This window comes from Bipolaris sorokiniana (assembly GCF_000338995.1).
Source record: "Bipolaris sorokiniana ND90Pr unplaced genomic scaffold COCSAscaffold_1, whole genome shotgun sequence".
NCBI classification, from domain to species: Eukaryota; Fungi; Ascomycota; class Dothideomycetes; order Pleosporales; family Pleosporaceae; genus Bipolaris; species Bipolaris sorokiniana.
Genome location: NW_006911895.1, coordinates 355,538 through 374,579, shown reverse-complemented (window position 1 = coordinate 374,579; position 19,042 = coordinate 355,538). Strand labels below are relative to the sequence as shown.

The window sequence follows — 19,042 nt, the reverse complement described above, 5'->3', positions numbered from 1 at the left end:
ACTACGCATGACATAATCGTAGTTCTTAGTTTTAGGGTTTTTCCTTTTCCTCTCCTTTGTTCATAGTATACATATCTCATTCGCTTGATAATCCACATATTTCTAGTGTACCCGGGGACCTTATCATTATGTTATTCTTTCTATATTTACAACTTCGCAACCTCTTGCAGAATCCTCAGGTCTTCTCTGCTCAAATCCGCCAAACTCTTCTTACCCAGATTCGCAAGCGAATTGTCAGTATCAGCCAGTAGACAATCCAGCACATGCTTCACACCCTCTTCACCCCCCATAGCCAGTCCATAAGCATACGGACGGCCCACAAGCACCGCCTTCGCACCCAGCGCCAGCGCCTTGAGTACATCCGACCCGGTCCTAATCCCCGAATCAAAAAGAACCGTCAATTCACTTCCCTTCACCTTCTCATCCGCTGCAATCTCCGCCAGCGCATCCAACGACCCAACTGCGCCGTCAAGCTGGCGCCCCCCATGATTCGACACCACAATACCATCTATCCCGTATTCAATCGCCCGATGCGCATCCTCCACCGTTTGAATCCCCTTCAGCACAATCGGACCGTTCCACAGTGACTTGAGCGTCTCCAGCTGACTCCAATCCCTATAGGTGCCCGACGCCACCAGGTTCGTAAAGAAAAGCGCCTTCTTCATCACCGACGCATGCGCCAGCACCTTCGCCGCACCCCCTATACTCCCCGGCCGCTTAAGAATCTGCCATATCTCCGCGACTTTTTCCGCCGCCGACCGCGTATCGCGCGCTTGTTCTTCAGCGAAGAGCTGGTTGAAAACGGGGTCTGAGAAGGCGACTTGGCAGCCCTGGCCCCAGACAAAGGGCAAGTACGAGGCGTCGAGGTCGTTGGGGCGCCAGCCGATGACGAAGGTATCGAGGGTTACGACGAGGACTTTATATCCATTTCCCCATGCGCGCGACAGAAGGGATGCGGTGAAAGCTTCGGCAGCGGGCTTGGGCCAGTAGAGTTGGAACCACCGGTCTCCCTGTGAGCCGTTTGCGGCGGCGACTTGCTCGATGCTGCGGGTAGCGGCAGTGGAGAGAATCATAGGGATTTTGGCGGCGGCGCAGGCGCGCGCCGTGGCTTCTTCGCCGTCTTGATGCAAGATTTCTTGCACGCCGATGGGTGCGGCGAGGAGGGGGCTCGGGTATGTGGTGCCGAAGAGGGAGACGCTCATGTCGCGCCGGGTGACGGGGACGAGCATCTTGGGGAGGAGGCGGTAGCGCGAGAAGGCGGAGAGGTTGGAGCGGTAGGTATCTTCGCTACCGGCTGAGCCGGCGACGTAGAGGAAGTTGGGTAGGGGAATTGCGGCGCGGGCACTGGCTTCCCATTGTGAGGGTTTGGTGGAGTACTTGGGTGGGTGGAGGGAGGAGTAGATGTCGCGTTGGTAGGATGAATAGGACGTTGGGTCTGGTTCGTAGTCTGTTGTTTCTGCAGTTTTGGAAAGCACTTTTGTGTCGGTCATTGTGGGGGAAAGTATTAGTTTTGTTGAATTATTTTGGGTGTTGTACGAATGCGACTGTTTGCATGGTTTGTTGCAACAGTCGAGATGGGATGCGTGGAAATGCGGAGGACGCGATCGACACGGAGGTGTGGGGGGCCAATCGAGCGCGAGGGTTGACATGCCGAGGCTCCCCACTACCCGCGTTTGGGCCAGTCAATATTTGTACTACGTTGTTGTTCTCTTACTCGTCTTGTGAAGTGGGAAATAGGTGTTTAGGATGGATCAGAGATGGAAAGACCACCGCGGTTTACCTGCCCATAGTGGACATGCAAATGTGTTTGTAAATAAGACAAGTGTTAGGGAGCAGACACCACGACCCACCCCAGGGCAAGAAAGAACTGGTTGTTCGAAAGGCTCCTCACCGCCCAGAACGCAGTTCCCAAACGACTAGCGATGCAGTAAAAACATCAATTCTTCATGATACACTTCGATTTTCATCCACGTTATTCATATTGTTGCTGAGGCCACAATGGCACCGTCTACATTTTGGGCCTTTACGGCAGCCGTCGTTATAGCTATCCTATCAGCAAGATACAGCGTCTATCATATCTCGTTGCTGTCGGCATTTGGTCCTTCGCTTTATGCTCACATTGGTTGCCCAACGGTGACTGCACATCCTGGCTATCTGGGCTATGGGGACGCTGAGAAACCTTATCATTCGAGTTGGGACGCTTGGTGGCATCCACAGCGCAGCCATGGCAGAGGCGACAAGAGCAAGGATAGTGCAGGGGTACTGACAGAGGACTGGAATATCTTGTATCATCTTGGTGGTAATGGGCCATGGGTTGAGAAGGTTATTGATGTTGTCGAGGGGGGTGTCGCAACGCCTGAGGGATGCGAGGTGTTGCAGGTTCACATGGTATGTTTCTGCTTACTATTTTTGTTGGATTGCTGGCCATGAAACACTCTGATTCTGCTATTTTCATAGCATATATTGACGGAAAGCAATTGCTGACGTCATTTGTGAAGATGGCCCGGCATGCTGAGCGGTATCCTACGAAGAGAGCTGGTAGTGGTGAGCGAGCATTTAGGCTATGGCTTTGATATATGCTTACCATCTTTACAGCCCAGAAAGCTGTCGTTAAGCGTATGAAAGAATCGGGCAAGGTTTTTACCGGCAACTTGTCGTTTTTCAACGAATGGGAACTTTTCTGGTCTTCAGGTATGTCCTGGTTTCACCTAGAGTCTGATTTCGCACTTACTAAATGGAAATAGATGAACAAGATCTGGAGCAACTCACATCCACTGGTCCCTTTGCCGGAACACTCGGTTCCTTTACTACAGGAGTTCGCCTTCGCACTCGCTACCGACATTTAATTGACCAAGCTGCATCCATTCATCCAGATCATCCTACTACCTTTTGGGCCAGCGGCTCCAACCGTGTCATTGAAACAGCTAAGCACTTCGCTGCGGGTTTCTTCGGGCTAGAATACGCCAACACAAACACAGCAAACCTCTCAGTCATACCAGAGCACTCCTCACTCGGTGCAGATACGCTAACACCCGGACGGACCTGTATCGCCAACAAGAAAGACAAAGAGCACGGTCAGCCAAAAGGATATCGTCTTATGCGCAAATACCGCTCTACTTACATGCCTCCTATTAGCAAACGCCTTCTCGAACAAACAGGCATGGAGTTTAATGACGAAGAGATTTACGCCATGCAGGAAATGTGTGGGTTTGAAACCACAGTTCGTGGACGGAGTGATTGGTGCAATGTCTTTACTCAAGAAGAGTTTCTCAGTTTCGAGTATGCGAGAGACATCCTACACTACTACCGTGCTGGCCCAGGACAAAAGTATGCAAAGAGCATGGGGTGGCTGTGGGTGAACGCAACGACGAACCTGCTGGTGCAAGGCCCAGAAGAGGCAGGCCCATTGTTCTTCAGTTTGTGAGTTTATTGATTTACTATAACCGCCATGACTTATTGCATGGAAACTTGAACTAACATGATGCCAAACATAGTGTTCACGATGGCGATATCGCACCGATGATTTCCGCGCTCGATGTTATAAATGACGAACAACACCTTCCCATTACACACATTCCCCACGACCGCAAGTGGCGCAAGTCCCAAGTCTCACCCATGGGCGGCCGCATCGTCTTCGAACTACTCTCATGTAGAACAGGCAGTGGCGACGATAGCCCTCGAGAGAAATTTGTCAGACTCAATATCAACGACGGTATCACAGCCTTACCGGATTGTCACAGCGGACCAGGCAAGAGTTGTCCTTTGCATGAATTCGCCGAGAGGACGAAGAGGAAGGGCGAGGAAGTGCAAGGGTTCAAAGACTTGTGTGGATTAAGTGATGATGCAGCCAAGAGGATAACGTTTTTGAGTCAGAAAGGGGTTAGTGAGTAGAAATAGTAGTGATAGACGAAAGCACGGCTTTTCCTTGTGCATGTCAAGGTCTTGAATGGAAGAAATAATTTTAAAGTACCTAGTGTGTGGCGGTACAATTATGCCGTGGGAAACTATCTTGACCGAGATCAGATGAGATGAACAATTGTCTTAGAAAAGGAGATGTTCTAATCACCGAAGTTTGCCCTTTGCAAGTAGTGAAATTAAGCTACCTTCCTGGCTCGCTACTTCTCATATTCCAAACTAGAGAAAGGTTCCAAACGTTAATTACCCGATCTGGGGCTGTAGATGAAGACAGGAGAGTTGAGTTAGGCATCTTGGAATATATCGTGCAGCATTTGCTACAGATCTAGTACGTACTGAATGAACGACTTTATTACACAAGGGTTATGCATGTAAGTAACTATTTGGACAAGTGGGGCCGTCCAGCTTCTTAATACGAACTTGCATGCGTTAAAGTAAAATAATATTCACTTACATGAAGCGAGTGATACTACTGGAGGCCATCTGTTAATACAAGCAGGTCTTATGGGCAGGGAGGTGAGTGGGGTTGTTAGAGCTATTTGTGTACAGTCGTGAGTAGAATCGATTTCCAGGTTTTTGCACTTTTACAAATTACTACTTACTTGATCTCACAGCACAGGTCTCCTAGATAACAAGGAGATTTCTTACTTCGAATTAGCGCCTTGCAGGTACATTCTCGTAATTTGCAAACATTTTCATCACGTCATATGGCTTTGATGGTGAAACCGATGCCGCGAATCAGCCTGGTACTCTTGGTAGGCAGACTACTTAGGTGATGTGTCAAGCAATTTGCGTGCTACGCCAGCGGGCTGTGCTACGTACACAATGCCAAGTGCCCCACCCAGCTGAACAACCTTACGTACTTATCAGGCTAGCGATAACATCCCAACATCTCTATCCACACTCAAAGCACTCGGAAAAACGCAGTAATGAGCTTTGGGTTTAGCGTTGGCGACTTTCTGGCGGTGATTAGACTGGTCAACAAGATCAGGAAAGACTTCGTTGGCGCTCCAAGCCAGTTTAGGGACATATCTAATGTGTATGTGACCTCCATAGATGAAACGGCTATACTGATACATTTGACATATAGGCTCCGGAGCCTTTCTATTGTTCTCAACGATGCTGAAGTAACGGTATCCGAACACGAACTTAATCCTTAAGAAGAAGCAGATTTCCGAAATGTTCTTGATGGTTGTCAATGTACTCTTCGCAAGCTGGAACACACAATAGACAAGTATATCGTGCTGGACTCATAGCAAACGAGCATCGGTGGTAAGCTGAAAAGAGCATGGAAGCGACTATCTATGGAGCCAGAGGACATTCGCGATCTTCGGAGTGATATCAACATCAATATTGATCTACTCACCGCACTAACCGGGCGGCTTACTCGGGACAACACCTTCAAATTAGTGCGGTACCAAGAAGACAAGGAGAAGCAAGCCATCCTTGACTGGTTAACACCAAATGACTACTCTCCTCAGCAGAACGACTTCCTCAAGCAGTGGCAAGCTGGATCTGGAAAATGGCTTCTAGACTCGGCGAAATTCAAACACTGGTTAGAGACTAAGAAGCAGACACTGTTTTGCCCAGGTATACCAGGAGCTGGGAAGACAATAATCACATCAATTGTAGTAGAAGAGCTTTCTTCGCGCTTCCAAGACAAAAGCAACAACGGCATTGCATACATATACTGCAACTTCAAGCGGCAAGACGAGCAAACGTTAGAAGACTTACTCGCAAGCGTACTGAAGCAGCTAGCTCAAGCAAAATCTTCTCTCCCAGAAACTGTCAGGTCTCTCCATGACCGGTGTAAATCTATGAAGGCCCGGCCTTCGATAGATGACATCTCAATGGCCCTTCATTCGGTGGCTGCTGAATTTTCTCGAGTCTTCATCGTTGTCGATGCGCTGGACGAATGTCGAGTCAATGACAGTTGCCGAGCGAAGCTACTCTCACAACTCTCACAATTTCAGACCAGTTGTGAAGCGAATATTTTTGCAACATCAAGATTTATTCCGGAGATCACAGAGAGATTTGAACGAGACACATGGTTGGAGGTCCGCGCCAGCAAACAAGACATCCAGAGATATGTAGAAAGACATATCGATGAACTACCGCGTTTTGTCGGACGTGATCCGGATCTACAGCAGGAAATTAGCTCTGAGATCGTCAAAGCTGTCGATGGCATGGATGTAGCTTCTTACACCCTTCTTGAAGATCTAACTAACTGTAATAGGTTTCTGCTTGCACAACTTCATCTGAACTCCTTGAAAGGAAAAAGATCCCGAACGGCTATTCGAGATACTCTGAAGAGATTGCCCACCGGCACGGAATCATACAATTGTGCATATTCTGATGCTATGATGAGAATAGAAGGGCAGCTACCGGATGAAGCAACGCTTGCGAAGGAAGCTCTGTCATGGATCACTTGCGCAAAGAGACCACTGACCACCACAGAGCTTCAGCATGCTCTTGCTGTCAAAGTCAGCCAAGCAGAATTCGATAAAGACAACAAATCAGATATCGAGGATATTGTTTCAGTATGTGCTGGACTAGTCACTGTTGACGAAGAAAGTGGCATTATTCGCTTAGTGCATTACACAACGCAAGAATACTTCGAACAGACGCAAAAGGACTGGTTTCCAACCGCAGAATTCGACATCACGACGATCTGTTTAACTTATCTCTCATTCGCAGTCTTTGGAAGCGGACCTTGCGACACAGACTCTAGCTTTGAGGAGCGGCTACAACTGAACCCATTGTACGACTATGCTGCGCACTACTGGGGTCACCATGCCTGTCAGGTCCGTAGTCCACATTCGAAAGTCATCGAATTTTTCCATCACGAAATGAATATGGAAGCAGCATCTCAAGCAATGCAAGTCCGCAAGTATTTCTCATGTCAAGATCAGTATAGTCAACTTTTTCCGAGGCGAACAACAGGACTGCATTTATGTGCATATTTCGGAATTACAGACGTAGCTGCGGCAATTATCGATTTTGTAGACCTCGACTCGAGGGATGAATACGGCCGGACGCCGCTAAGTTGGGCGGCTTGGAACGGGCACGAAGGCGTAGTTTAGCTACTGCTGGATACGAGCAAGGTTAAGGTCGACTCATGGAATGGATACGTCCAGACGCCGCTATCATAGGCCGCTCTACGCGGACACGAAGGGGTAGTCAAACTACTGCAGTCAGCTATTGTTTCGTAGCTCATTGTTCACTTGAAATATATCAACCACCTCCCCACCCGCCGCCTTACAAGGCAGCGTTCCTCATACATCCAACAAATCTGCTTTAGAATATCATTTGTTTTTGAATTCAAATGACTCAGCAACAACCATTCTACTTATTGAGGCTTAGTAAAGGTATAGATAATAGCTGCTGTGGTGTACGTACACATGTTGAACGACATGAGAGATAGATGTCAAAGCACAGGCTTTAGATCAGGACACTCAGCATACGACGCTAGGGCAAACAGAGGGTACCTCGATAGGAGGGCCAATTTGGCTTGCTATAGACCCAAAATTGGGGAATTATGACTTGATTCGAGTGTACGCTCGTATATCAAATACTTTGGTTCTCAGCGTGTAACTGGAGCTAATTCGCAGCGCAAGCTCTATACCAAGAAGAAGGGCTCCCATAACGGAATTAAAATATTTATAAGTTACAAGAATATCACTACAAGACACTAAGACAAACTAAGAAGCCCCCTTGTTGGGAGGTCCATGCTATGAGAATAAGTCAAAGTGCCAGACCCGGAAACCGATTTCGGTCAGTACTGTACCTGCATTTCAACGTTTTGAAATTATCTCGTCTAATTTAGGCTTTCTGTTTCAAGACGCTTGCTAGTACCCTTTGCACACATCCTCTGCACCAGCTCCTTCGGATATGCGGCAATCAGCCTGAAACGCTCAAGTCAGAAACCATAGAAATGTGTTCATAGTTGTGTACTCGCATGAGTTTGGTCTGGGCATCCTAGATGGAGAGAAACAATGCCGAGATAACAGCTGTACGGTACCCCATTTTGTCCGCGAGACTGACGGTAAGCTAGTGTTGAAAAATGCGGGTACCTGCAAACGGCATCATGCCTGGATGATTCTGCCCCGCGAGTTTAGTTGCATTACAGCCACGAACCAACCAACAGCGCCTATCTGCTAATCTGCTAGCTCCATACGGATTTAGCAAATCCCAGAAGTAGTTAATTTCCTTGATTAGTTAGTAGTTGCCAAGGTGACAAAGCACGCTTGGATCCATCAATCCTTTGCCTTGTTTCGCATTGTTACTTTGTCATTTACATGTTCCCACACCCATACAGTGCCGTCAGTCTGACGTCTTTTCCTTAAAAGGTCAAGGCATGGCGAGTCATATAATAGCCGAAATAGTAAGCTACCAGTTTACAGAAGCCGTCATGTGTCGGCCGCCCTTACCGCATGCTGCACACGCACTTTCTTTGGCTAGCTATACCTGCTCTACGTACATAGTTGATCAGTCAACAGCAACTAAGTAGAATGGCGCCATCAGCACTAAACATCTGCTGCAAAAATAGATGCAACACTTTGATCGAATACTAATCCTATCAGCGCAACGAAGATGAATAAATTGACCGCACAGAAGGTGTGTCTGCTAGATTGCGACAAACCTCCAGGCATTACACATAGTAATGACGGCCACATCTGAACATCTCCAAGTCTTTGCACCCCTCAGTTGGGCCACACCATACCTTACATCTCCCAAATGGATGGTTTGCGACCGCGAACGAGGGTCCGAGCCTGGGGAAGACACGGACCGATTCTGTCGCGACACAATGCGCGCAAACCACGGTGTGCAATACTGGGTCGAGCTACACGAACAGCCTAGTAATCCCGGCGGAAAAATTACAAAGTCAATTTCTCTGGTAAAGTTTGGCACGGGCCTAAACGGTTTTCCTGGTATCTGCCATGGAGGCGCACTCTTTACGCTTATGGACGAAGCAATGTGCTACATTGTTGTTGCGAACACGGTGGTTGAGCACGGCGTTGCATTCATGAAGGCTGGTGAAGACCAATGGCGACTACAGCTTTTCCACGGTAAATCGGCACAAGAGGTTCTTAAGGGTCGTTTGGTAACGGCAAGCATGGACACCAAACTGCTAGCCCCGGTACTTTGTCCAGGTATCGTTGGCATTGAGACCGATGTTTTGGAAGATAAGGGAAACATGATGCGGATAAGAGCTATTATGAGGGATCGACAGGGCAAGCCCGTCGTTAAAGCCGAGGGCTTGTGGGTGCGAGTCGGAGGTGCAGCAAAGTTGTGATGACGATCAGCTGCAAGGGACCAAGGTGTGTCTAAACGGCGCACACGCATATAGTCAATGTAATGGTTCCTGGAGGTCGGCGTGCAGGCCAGTTTGTCCTTCCACAATAGTGCATCACCATAAACACGTGTGCTGGAACCCCGGTCAATGTCGCATTAACATCGGGCACGCTAGCCGCTACTGGATTGACATGTACTGGTCCTTACTGTAAATGCATCCCTCTCCGACAATACCTGGGACTCCCATGGACGAGGCGCAGTCAGTTAAACGCACATGCCAACAATCATTACTTCTATTCGTTAGTGACGTCTAAGTGCGCCTGACCTATCTTGAACCCCACCCATACGGCCACTTACAATGGTCGTGAATATTTCTTTTTGTATAAGAGCGATGATCTATCACCAGATTCTAAGGATCATCCTCTACACAAGAAACCTGACCAGTCCTTCGCTTTTTTTCAAGATGCATTCCATCCTTGCCTCGGCCGTTGCCCTCTCTTCATTGCTCCCTCTGAGCCTCGCTCAGACTTCGGGCACATTGAACACCCTCACGTTTAACGTTGCGGGCCTTCCTGCTGCCCTCAATGGCAACGATGTCCCTGGTGACAAGACGGCCAACACTGCTCGTATCGGAGAACTTTTCACAAAGTACAACATCTCGCTCATCCATGTCCAAGAGGACTTCAACTACCATGCTACCCTCTATGCGAGTGACAAGCATCCATTCCGAACGGCTACTAGCGGTGGTGTGCCCTTTGGTAGCGGCCTGAACTCGCTGAGCAACTTCCCCTTTACCAGCTTTAACAGGGTCAAATGGAACACTTGCAGTACTTTTGAGTAAGTCCAATATCTCTAACGGTGAAAGTCGATACTAACAGTACTTCCTCAACAGTAGCGCAGACTGCCTTACGCCCAAGGGCTTCACTGCCATGCGAGTGAAGTTCGCCGAGGGCGTCGTCATCGATGCATACAACTTACACGCAGACGCTGGGTAAGTCTCAATTGAAAGATCAATGCCTCAAACAGCGACTAATGAATCCAAAGCACCACGGACGCCGACAACAAAGCCCGAGCAGACAACCTCCGCCAAGTCTCCGACTACATCAAGACCTACTCCATTGGCAACCCCGTCATCGTCTTTGGCGACTCAAACTCGCGCTACACACGCACCAACGACATCCCCGCCATCTTCAAGGAGCAAAACGGCATGACCGACGTCTGGGTCGACCTGATCAAGAAGGGCGTCCCACCAGCCAAGGGCGCAGACGCTCTCCTCTGCTCCAACCCCTCCACGACCAACGAGTGCGAAATTGTCGACAAAACCTGGTACCGCGGCTCCGCCGCCGTCAAGCTCACAGCCAAGAAGTTCGACTACGCGGGTCACATGTTCCTCCAGGACAACGGCGACATCCTCAGCGACCACAACGGCGTGCTCGTCGACTTTGACTGGTCCGCCGTCGACCGCTTCACCCTCTCCGACACATTCGGCGGCGAAGGCGGAAACTGGTTCAACGACTTGGACACCGTTGCTGGTGTCAGCGGCGCAAAGGTTGCTTCCGTCACGCTTCGTGGCGCCGACCGCGTGGATAGCATTGCGTTCAAGCTTGCGTCTGGCCAGACGCTGGCGCATGGCGGTACTGGTGGCACAGAGGCGAGCTTGACCCTGGCAAGCGGAGAGACGCTGTCGTCTGCGACAATGTGCCAGGGCCAGAGGAACGGCGCTAACAGGCTCTTTTATGTGGAGTTCAAGACCAGTGCTGGAAAGTCGGTGTCTACAGGTGTTAAGACGAGTGACTGCGTTACGAGAACTGCACCGGCTGGCAAGAGCATTGTTGGGCTTTTGGGCCGCGCGGCGGATGGTGTTGATCAGGCTGGGCTTATTTACTCCAAGTAAAATGGGGGCTGGTTGATTGCACTGCTTTTGTGCTCCTTCTTGTGTTTATTTTATTTTTTTACATCTGGATACTATTGATGATTAATTTATGTTATGATGATACTGGAACGCTGTGTACGAGACTTTGGTCTAGGTGATGTCGTCTAGTGGGTTTGAGGCGTGCTGTAAGTACTACTAATTGCTATATAGACAGCTGGAAGTGGAGTCTCGTCAGCCACAAACCGCTTTTAGACGCTCCATTGTTTTACCAAGTAGCATCTTGGCACCTGAACAGTGAGCTACGTAGCCTAGTCCGTTGGCTCTTAGTCTCCCCCGGACCCCGGTCATGGATATAAGGATCGTTTTTTCGACTTGTTGGCACCGGATATTACCTTGCATGTACGACCCTGCCTCCGCCGTTTATGACGCACCCTCTGATTACCAAATTCCAGACACAACGAGGGCTATAATAGAGATGGTATGAAAGTATGGATTTGAGGGAGAGTGACTTATGGTGAAAAGAAACATAAAAGTAGGATGATACATACATACTTTGTTCAACATCTCCTTCCTTCATCATTACAACTCCATCAATCTCATAACAATTGTTCGACATATCAACTCTAACCGCAGAATCATCACTCCATCTTCACCAGATCCCACCATGCCCCATTACCCATTACGCCTCCGCCTCCGCCCATCCCACCCCACTTCCCTCTCCATCTTCCTCTCCGCCTCCCCACCTCAGCACTACCCCCCTCCCACTTCCCACTCTTCCACCTCTTGAAACCTGCATTACTAGCGTTAACAATACCAAGCTATACAAAGCTACGCTTCCCGCGTATTTCTGATAATCTCTGATAGTGATATGGATTTGGGAAAGGGGGTGGGATAGCGTGTCGCAGATGTTTATGTGAGATGTGTGGATATTTTTGGGTGGTTTGGATGGGAGGGGGGGGGGTGATCAAAGAGAGGAAGAAGAGGGAAGAGAAAATGTATTGGAGGTAGTGTAGTAAGGTGGGAGGGAGGGGGGGTTCGACGATGGGCAGGGCACCAGAGATGACTGGGCATGCGGTGCAGTCGTATGGTGAGGAGAGTGGGAGGTTGTTGGAGGATGGGTGTGTGAGTAGCTGGTTAAGGGGTTAAGGGGGTTGGTTTGGAGAGGGCATGTAAACGTGTTGAATTCTTCTCATCGTGTTTTTTGAGTTGATATATAGGATGGAGTTGGGACACGTGCCATGGACAGATAATCTTGGTTTTCTAATTGGTATATGCTGCTACCATCTATTCGTACAACAAAAAACTGAACCTAAACATTTTTCCATAAAGATAGCGTTCAAGGAAAGAAGGAAAATAAAATCAATACAAGGGTAAAATCACCAGACAGCAATACCTTCTCTTCCTCAAATCCCACTCATCTAAACCTCGAATCGGTACTTGACGTCCCTAGCCCCTAGTCATACAGTTCTTCTTAGTAGAACCAGTACTGAGCCTTATACTGCACAGTAATAACCTCACCCGCCGCCTTACCCGCACAAGTAGCAGGCGCCTTTCCACCAACAGTCTGGACACGGTAAATCTCCTTGACTGTGCTCGTTGATCCAGCCTGAGCGGTAAGTCTGAGCCACTTGACATCGCTCGCCGGGTTGGGCGCATCAACCTCTTGCGCCTTCTTGAGGATCGTGTTACCCAGTGACGCAATATCAAATTCGGGTGTCGTGTTGTCACGGAAGAAATGTGAACCTGCGAGGGTGAAAGCAGGAAGATCACTAGTGGCGGTGGCGGGATTGGCAGCTACGTTGCAGGTGTCGTCGAAGAGCTGGGCTACGGCGCCGATAGGGGTTGGAGCGGAGCTGGCGTCGGCGCAGGTGTAGTTTTGAGTTCCTACGCCTAGAGCGACCATGATGGGATTTCCAGATGGTGCGGCGAGGCCAGATGCAGGCAGCTGGAGGGCGGCTTTGTTGCAGGCTTGGGCGACGTCCTCCTGGGCAACGGCATCTCGAGGGGTCACGACGCCTCCAGTGGCGGGCATTGGTAGGCGGCGCAAAGGTGTTGCCGCAGTGAAGCCAGTAAGGGCAACGGCAGTGAGAAAGAATGAGGCGCGCATCTTGACTGGTTTGTTGCAGTTTATCTTTATGTATACAAATGACTAGAGTATAGGCGCAGGGTATGTATATTGGGCGGGGGTTGATGAATGCGTCTCAACGATGCTGTGTTGTTGGAACGAGGGAAGAGCTGCTTGAGCCTGAAAGAGCGAACGGAGAGTGAAAGAGAGAGTGTGCGTGAAAACTTGCTGAATGCCTGAGTTGTTGTGGATCAATTTCACAGCAGGTGGCCTGCCTTATATATGCTGTTCGTTAACCTCATAACGGTCTTACTGTGGCGTATCTACAGGCCGAGGCTGCGGGGGATCTGGCTGTCGGAACGTTTGACATGTATACCAAAGTTGATGTTAGGTTTCGAAAGTATGGAATAGAGTTAGACCCTGGACCCGGTGGGTAATACCTGTACAAGAAAAACTTGAATTTGTGCAACTGATACACGAGGGATGAACGGTTGAAACAAAAGTTCCTACCTGACAGACACGGAGGATCCGCGTCGCATAGACAGACAACGGGTGGGTCTCCCGGCGATGTTTAGTACGCCCGTAAAACATTGATGTGAGTGTGGAGATGCAATGAATAACAGCGGTCTTATAGATCTTGTCGACCACAGACGAATTTTGCCAAATTCATTTGCAGACCATGGCGTGGCCTGCACGGCGACCAGAGATGTAGTGACATACCGCTTACTACTATAGTCTATACTTACATACAACTGTGCCGCCATGTTGCTGACAACGGCGCAGCTGTGCAAGGGTCCCCGACTTTGGAAAACAGTTGCATGTGTGAAGGCGGTGCTGAAACGGTGCCTGGGGAAGAGGTGCAGACCAAGCCGTGGATCTCAAACGTGGGTCCAGATGGACGGGCCGACGAAAACGGTAAACATCAAGTTAGTGTATCCACTTCCGTTATTGAGGGGGATTCTGGTGCTTTTGGTATAATGCTGGAGGTCACGTGCTGTGCCCAAGTAGGGATCGTAGGCGAGTGCTCCAGACATCAAGTGTCGGAGGTGGCTGAGATGAAAGGGAGTGTCGGGCATTCATGCCACACTGCTGACATGTCATGAGGTGAATAGGGACATATCGCGTCCCCGCTGACAACTGTGCTCACTGCATCATCGCGCTCCTACTCGTATGTAAGTATGCGTATGTTGTATACATCCAGTTATCCGGCGAGGCGGGCAGTGCTACGGACCACTCGGGTCCTGTGGGCGTCGTCAACCATGCCGACGGTGGCTGGCGGCCAAATCAGACTGCGCGTAACTAGCTCCGCCTCAACTTATACGTGTACCCGCCACGCAACGCTTCACCAGCCTATGTCTTTTTACATGTAGACGCGCGCACTCTCATCCCGTGGCTACCAACTCTGGACAGTGTCTCTATTGCCATGATGCAGCGCAGAGTTGGCTTGAACGAACTCATTCAAGCTTCTGGAGTGACGCCCCTTGGCCAACGCCAAGCTATTCTACCCGCACCCACCCAGCCTGCCATTGTTGCCAGCGAAGAGGACCATGCACAGGCGCGAAACATTCTTCTAGAGCGCAGAGCCAAACCTGCCGAAAGCAAGAAGGGATTGAAGAGTATTTTCAAAAGTTCAAAAGACAAGGATAAATCCCAGGACGCCGCCCTCTTCTCCCAGGATGAGCTGGACCAAGCCTTGTCAGCCGTCATTTGCGATGCAACCACAGGGCCTGGTTTGATTCAGGCCTTCCTTAGCCTCGGAGCCAAGGTCAACATCATCGAAACCCTAGACAAGAAGAAGAAATCCGGAACCCAAGCCAATACCTCGCTACGCCGCCGAAGCACTGTCTTGCAGCAGGCCGCCAGCCTACGAAAGGCGGATGGCGTCAATATTCTGGCCAGCTCTGGTGCTGACCAGACCACCTTGGATGAAGCACTCAAAGCCGCCCTCAGTACAAACGACCATGCATGCATCACTGAGCTGTTGAGGCATGGTGCCAACCTGAACAACTTCCCAAATGCCTTGGCTAACGCCGTGCGATCCAATGACCTCAATCTTGTTCGACTTCTATTGCGAGCCCCAAAGCCTCTCCGTCCCGATATCATATCATCATGTCTGCCTGCTGCAGTCGAGCAAACCTCTGACGCAACCATATCTCTACTAATCATATATGGTGCCGATCCAAACTTCGACACGGCAAGCGCCCTGAACATGGCCATTGGAAGACAGTATTACAAAGTTGCCGTTGCTCTGGTTGCCGGCCCCATTCGTCTGACTACATCAAATTTGCAACATTCACTCGACACGACAATGAGGCTTCCCACACGTCAGGCAACTCTTCAATTTCTCCAGCTTCTTTTCTGCTGTGGCCTACCTCCTGACAGCAGGGGCTTGTCGGATTTTCTCATCTGCGTCGTACGTGGTAATGATGCTGCTGGTGCACGGATGATGATTAGCTACGGCGTCTCCACAACGACAAATGAAGCAGAGTGCTTGAGGGAGGCTCTGGCCAACTCCAACTGGGCTATAGTGGATGCTATCCTTCAGACTCCACTAGCCCAGCAACACGCAGTGGCTGCACTAACTGCTCTGCCACGTAACATCCCACAACCGGATAGATTCCGTGTAGTTAGTGCATTACTACAAAAGGGTGTAAAAGGTCGCCCGCTTGGTCCACTACTTACACAGGCCACCAAAGAAAGAGACTATCAGCTGGTAGAGCTTCTTCTTGGAGCCGATGCACCAGTTGGATCGGGCGACGGCGGGGCTCTACATGCTGCCGTGTTCAATAAGGACCATCAAGCCCTGAAGTTGCTTCTCAACACACGGCCATCACCCGAGTCTCTTGGAGAAGTCTTCAGACTTCTACAAAACGGATTCACAGCATCTGAACGGCGCGACTTTTCTCGATTGCTGCTCGAACATGGCGCACGTGGCCCTGGTGTTGATCATGCTCTAGTCGATGCGATCGCGGATACCTCTTCTACACGAGACGGGGCCCTCGTAACAGACTTGGTCCGGAAAGGTGCAAGCGTTGATTATGACAACGGCAGAGTATTTTCCCTAGCAGTCGCCCAAGCTGACATGTCCCTTTTGCGTCTGCTTTGCAATGCGAGACCCAAACCATTGTCGACTTCGGCAGCCCTTCCCCTAGTGTTTGAATCACATGCCGGTAGACATGCTAAAGCGCTTGAGATCATCGAGTTACTGCTAAGCCACGGAGTTGAGGAAGAGCCAGCCGGCCAAGCCTTGCAACTTGCCATCAAAGGTGGCCCAAGCAACATCGACATTATCGAACGCATTCTTACTGCAAGCCCCAGTCTGCTCAGCCTTGCGTTCAAACACGCAACTGCAATTGATGACCCTCAAAAGAAGGCCCCGATCCTAGACGCACTTCTGAAGCTCGGAGTACCCCAAGAGTCCTTGGACCAGGCCCTCGCTGCTGAGACACGGCACGCCGTCTCGACAAAGGACACAACTAGTACGAAGCTGTTGTTGGGACAAGGTGCTTCTGTGAGTCACAACGATGGCGAGGCTCTGAGTGTTGCAGTGGCTTCGGGTGATAGCTCGCTAACGGCATTGCTTCTCAGTGGGAAACACCAAGCATCGCGACCTAGTCTTACTCGAGCCTTCCAAACGCTGTTTACTGACAAGAACCTTTCGCTTGCCGAGAACAAGAAGAATGCCAATCAGCTAGCGCAAGAGCTTCTCAATCGCGGTGTCGATAAACCCGCCATCAACACTGCTCTATGCGCTGTTCTGAGCAGTGAGCACGATAGCAACAACACTGAGCCCCTAGTAGATCTACTACTCTCCCACAATGCTGATGTCAACACAGCAGACGGTGCTTGCTTTGTCCTTGCAACGCAAAAGCACAGTCATACTATATTTGAGAAGCTCATGCTTCACAATCCCCAGTTCAATGTCATTGTCCCAGCACTATTAAGCTCCAAATTGCAAGACGAAGTTGTCTTTTCGGCAATACAATCATGTTTTGATTCTGGATTCACGATTGATGAAATGGCAACTGGTAATAACAAGATGCCGATTTTGGTTACCGCCATGACTGTCTATCCACGCAATGCTGCTCTCATCACGCTTCTGCTCAGTCACGGTCTGAATCCAAATGTATCAGTTCCCACAGTGCTCCACCCTGCGGCTGGTCCGGAGACAGTCCCCGCACTTTACTGGGCGCTAGCTCAACCGCAAAAGCGCATCTCAGATGCCGTAGTCTCCGCACTGGTGGAAGCCAGTGCTTCCGTGAGCGACATCTCGCCCATCTCGGAAACGACGGTGCTTATGCTTGCCGCGCGAGAGGGACGTCATGGTATCCTTACTGCGCTACTAGAGCGAAGTCCGGACGTTGATGCCCGAGACAAGTGGAACAAGTCTGCAATGTTCTACGCCAGTGGTAGTCTCTCTGGGGAAGCCTTAGTGAAAACACTGGCCCCACACACCACAGAAAACGACGGTAGCATACACGAATCAGCACGAGAACTGAACGTCGAGGCCGTCAAAGCCCTGCTTGAACATGGCCACGATCCAAACTACCCGTCTCGACTCCATGGCGGCAGAAACGCTCTCGGAGAACTCTGTCTCAATGCCACCGTCATAACTCCCACCCATCGCTCCCGACTCCGCCAGGTCATTCGCCTTCTACTCTCCAACGGCGCAAATGCCAAATTCCGCGCCCGAAACGAAAAGTCCAGCATCATTCTCGCCCTCGACAACCCCTACAGCGCCCTCCCCATCACCGAAACCCTCCTCGAAACCGACATCTGGAAAGACCTAAACGACCCATCCCACATCTACCACGACCCAGCCTCCAACCTGCATTACTCACCCTATTCCTACGTCGACCTCCTCCCGACTCCCTCCCGCACCCCCATCCGCCCAGCCCTCCTCGACCTCCTCCGCGACAAAGCCTGCATCCCCGTCTACTACTCATCTTCCGCCCTCCAACCCGTCGGTGCAACAGGCCTCCCCGCCCCCATCGCCGCCCTCGTCGATAAGCAAAAAGACCACGACCTCAGCATCCGCCACGAAAAAGAAAAATTCGAACACCAACGCTCCATGCACGAACTATCCCACAAGGACTCCTTGCGTCGCAAATCAGAAGCTTTAGATGCAGACCTCACTCGCCAGGCCAAAGCAACAAAACAATACACGTTGCTTGAGCAGCAAAAACACGAATTCGAAGTCCAGCGGCTGCGCGAGGCGGAGCGCACGCGCCGTGCGGAAAAGGCAGCATGGCACGCGTTGCTTACGGAGCAGGAACGCGAAGCAGCGGCGCGCCGGGCGGAGGTCGAAGAGAGGAAAGTCCGGGATGCCATGAGTGCCGAGCTGAAGATGATTGAGCAGCGCAAAATGGAGGTTGAGCATCGTGCGGGCGTAGAGCGCAAGATGTTGCAGGAGAAGGAGGAGTTTTATGAGAGGAATGTGAGGAGGCAGAGGGAGGTGAGGCAGATTGAGGGGGGCAATGCTGGGACGGCGCAGTGGGGGACAGTTGATTGATAGCACTGCGTCTTCTTCCTTTTTTCATTTTTTTTATATATATACTGGAGTTTTTTTGAGCGTTGAAGCGGATTTTCGGTCTTGAAATGCTACACACCCGTTTTCATCAAAGCGGGAAAAATAGAAAAAAGTTGTCATGTTAAAATATACAAAGATCATTGATATCATCATTCTTTCAATGGTGCCTGAAAGACACATGTTTAAGCTTCTACAGTGCGACCTTTTTTTTTGCAATAAAAAAAAAAGGGGGTGTGGGGTATCTTCTCTCTCTCTCTTCCGCAGCGACAAACCAAAATAAAAAATCACACCCTACTTTTCAAACGAACCCCCCCATATTTCTATCTTACCACGTCAAATCCTCATCCTCGGCTATCATAGACAA

At 50.1% G+C, this 19,042-nt stretch overlaps 8 protein-coding genes across 8 annotated transcripts; 5 read left to right on the top strand and 3 right to left on the bottom strand.

Annotated features, from left to right (window-relative positions):
- Positions 1 to 45: 45 nt before the first annotated feature.
- On the bottom strand, positions 46 to 1,605 carry COCSADRAFT_31848 (uncharacterized protein). Its single transcript, XM_007695935.1, has one exon. It carries the CDS (start codon positions 1,488 to 1,490, stop codon positions 147 to 149), a length of 1,344 nt encoding a protein of 447 aa, XP_007694125.1. The 5' UTR covers positions 1,491 to 1,605; the 3' UTR covers positions 46 to 146.
- Positions 1,606 to 2,003: 398 nt separating this feature from the next.
- COCSADRAFT_105173 (uncharacterized protein) lies at positions 2,004 to 3,976 on the top strand. Its single transcript, XM_007696324.1, has 5 exons — positions 2,004 to 2,388; positions 2,499 to 2,544; positions 2,596 to 2,691; positions 2,745 to 3,420; positions 3,495 to 3,976. Exons 1-5 carry the CDS (start codon positions 2,386 to 2,388, stop codon positions 3,889 to 3,891), a joined length of 1,218 nt encoding a protein of 405 aa, XP_007694514.1. The 5' UTR covers positions 2,004 to 2,385; the 3' UTR covers positions 3,892 to 3,976.
- Positions 3,977 to 4,825: 849 nt separating this feature from the next.
- On the top strand, positions 4,826 to 7,194 carry COCSADRAFT_340865 (uncharacterized protein). Its single transcript, XM_007696323.1, has 2 exons — positions 4,826 to 4,954; positions 5,006 to 7,194. Exon 2 carries the CDS (start codon positions 5,220 to 5,222, stop codon positions 6,996 to 6,998), a length of 1,779 nt encoding a protein of 592 aa, XP_007694513.1. The 5' UTR covers positions 4,826 to 4,954; positions 5,006 to 5,219; the 3' UTR covers positions 6,999 to 7,194.
- A 1,020-nt stretch (positions 7,195 to 8,214) lies between these two features.
- COCSADRAFT_206031 (uncharacterized protein) lies at positions 8,215 to 9,314 on the top strand. The gene is made up of 2 exons (XM_007696322.1): positions 8,215 to 8,299; positions 8,499 to 9,314. Exon 2 carries the CDS (start codon positions 8,579 to 8,581, stop codon positions 9,209 to 9,211), a length of 633 nt encoding a protein of 210 aa, XP_007694512.1. The 5' UTR covers positions 8,215 to 8,299; positions 8,499 to 8,578; the 3' UTR covers positions 9,212 to 9,314.
- A 309-nt stretch (positions 9,315 to 9,623) lies between these two features.
- COCSADRAFT_130419 (uncharacterized protein) lies at positions 9,624 to 11,174 on the top strand. The gene is made up of 3 exons (XM_007696321.1): positions 9,624 to 10,047; positions 10,103 to 10,201; positions 10,255 to 11,174. The coding sequence occupies exons 1-3, from the start codon at positions 9,674 to 9,676 to the stop codon at positions 11,102 to 11,104; spliced, it is 1,323 nt and encodes a 440-aa protein (XP_007694511.1). The 5' UTR covers positions 9,624 to 9,673; the 3' UTR covers positions 11,105 to 11,174.
- A 1,380-nt stretch (positions 11,175 to 12,554) lies between these two features.
- Positions 12,555 to 13,049, bottom strand: COCSADRAFT_105166 (uncharacterized protein; the record flags this gene model as incomplete). Its single annotated transcript, XM_007696320.2, has 1 exon — positions 12,555 to 13,049. The coding sequence occupies exon 1, from the start codon at positions 12,984 to 12,986 to the stop codon at positions 12,555 to 12,557; it is 432 nt and encodes a 143-aa protein (XP_007694510.1). The 5' UTR covers positions 12,987 to 13,049.
- Positions 13,050 to 13,495: 446 nt separating this feature from the next.
- COCSADRAFT_206023 (uncharacterized protein) lies at positions 13,496 to 13,785 on the bottom strand. Its single transcript, XM_007696319.1, has one exon. The coding sequence runs from the start codon at positions 13,737 to 13,739 to the stop codon at positions 13,536 to 13,538; it is 204 nt and encodes a 67-aa protein (XP_007694509.1). The 5' UTR covers positions 13,740 to 13,785; the 3' UTR covers positions 13,496 to 13,535.
- Positions 13,786 to 13,966: 181 nt separating this feature from the next.
- COCSADRAFT_21338 (uncharacterized protein) lies at positions 13,967 to 18,660 on the top strand (the record flags this gene model as incomplete). The annotated part of the gene is made up of 4 exons (XM_007695863.1): positions 13,967 to 14,161; positions 14,261 to 14,320; positions 14,350 to 14,443; positions 14,519 to 18,660. The coding sequence occupies 4 exons, from the start codon at positions 13,967 to 13,969 to the stop codon at positions 18,658 to 18,660; spliced, it is 4,491 nt and encodes a 1,496-aa protein (XP_007694053.1).
- Between the last annotated feature and the right edge of the window lie 382 nt (positions 18,661 to 19,042).

What these genes read in the sequence shown, in the direction of transcription:
- COCSADRAFT_130419 (XM_007696321.1), top strand. Translation starts at nt 9,674, where the DNA reads ATGCATTCCATCCTTGCCTCGGCCGTTGCCCTCTCTTCATTGCTCCCT. An exon ending in AACACTTGCAGTACTTTTGA is followed by an intron (nt 10,048 to 10,102) that starts GTAAGTCCAATA and finishes CTTCCTCAACAG; the next exon opens with TAGCGCAGACTGCCTTACGC. An exon ending in AACTTACACGCAGACGCTGG is followed by an intron (nt 10,202 to 10,254) that starts GTAAGTCTCAAT and finishes ATGAATCCAAAG; the next exon opens with CACCACGGACGCCGACAACA.
- COCSADRAFT_340865 (XM_007696323.1), top strand. Translation starts at nt 5,220, where the DNA reads ATGGAGCCAGAGGACATTCGCGATCTTCGGAGTGATATCAACATCAAT.
- COCSADRAFT_105173 (XM_007696324.1), top strand. An exon ending in GGAACTTTTCTGGTCTTCAG is followed by an intron (nt 2,692 to 2,744) that starts GTATGTCCTGGT and finishes AAATGGAAATAG; the next exon opens with ATGAACAAGATCTGGAGCAA. An exon ending in GGCCCATTGTTCTTCAGTTT is followed by an intron (nt 3,421 to 3,494) that starts GTGAGTTTATTG and finishes TGCCAAACATAG; the next exon opens with TGTTCACGATGGCGATATCG.
- COCSADRAFT_206031 (XM_007696322.1), top strand. Translation starts at nt 8,579, where the DNA reads ATGACGGCCACATCTGAACATCTCCAAGTCTTTGCACCCCTCAGTTGG.
- COCSADRAFT_206023 (XM_007696319.1), bottom strand. Translation starts at nt 13,739, where the DNA reads ATGTTTTACGGGCGTACTAAACATCGCCGGGAGACCCACCCGTTGTCT.
- COCSADRAFT_31848 (XM_007695935.1), bottom strand. Translation starts at nt 1,490, where the DNA reads ATGACCGACACAAAAGTGCTTTCCAAAACTGCAGAAACAACAGACTAC.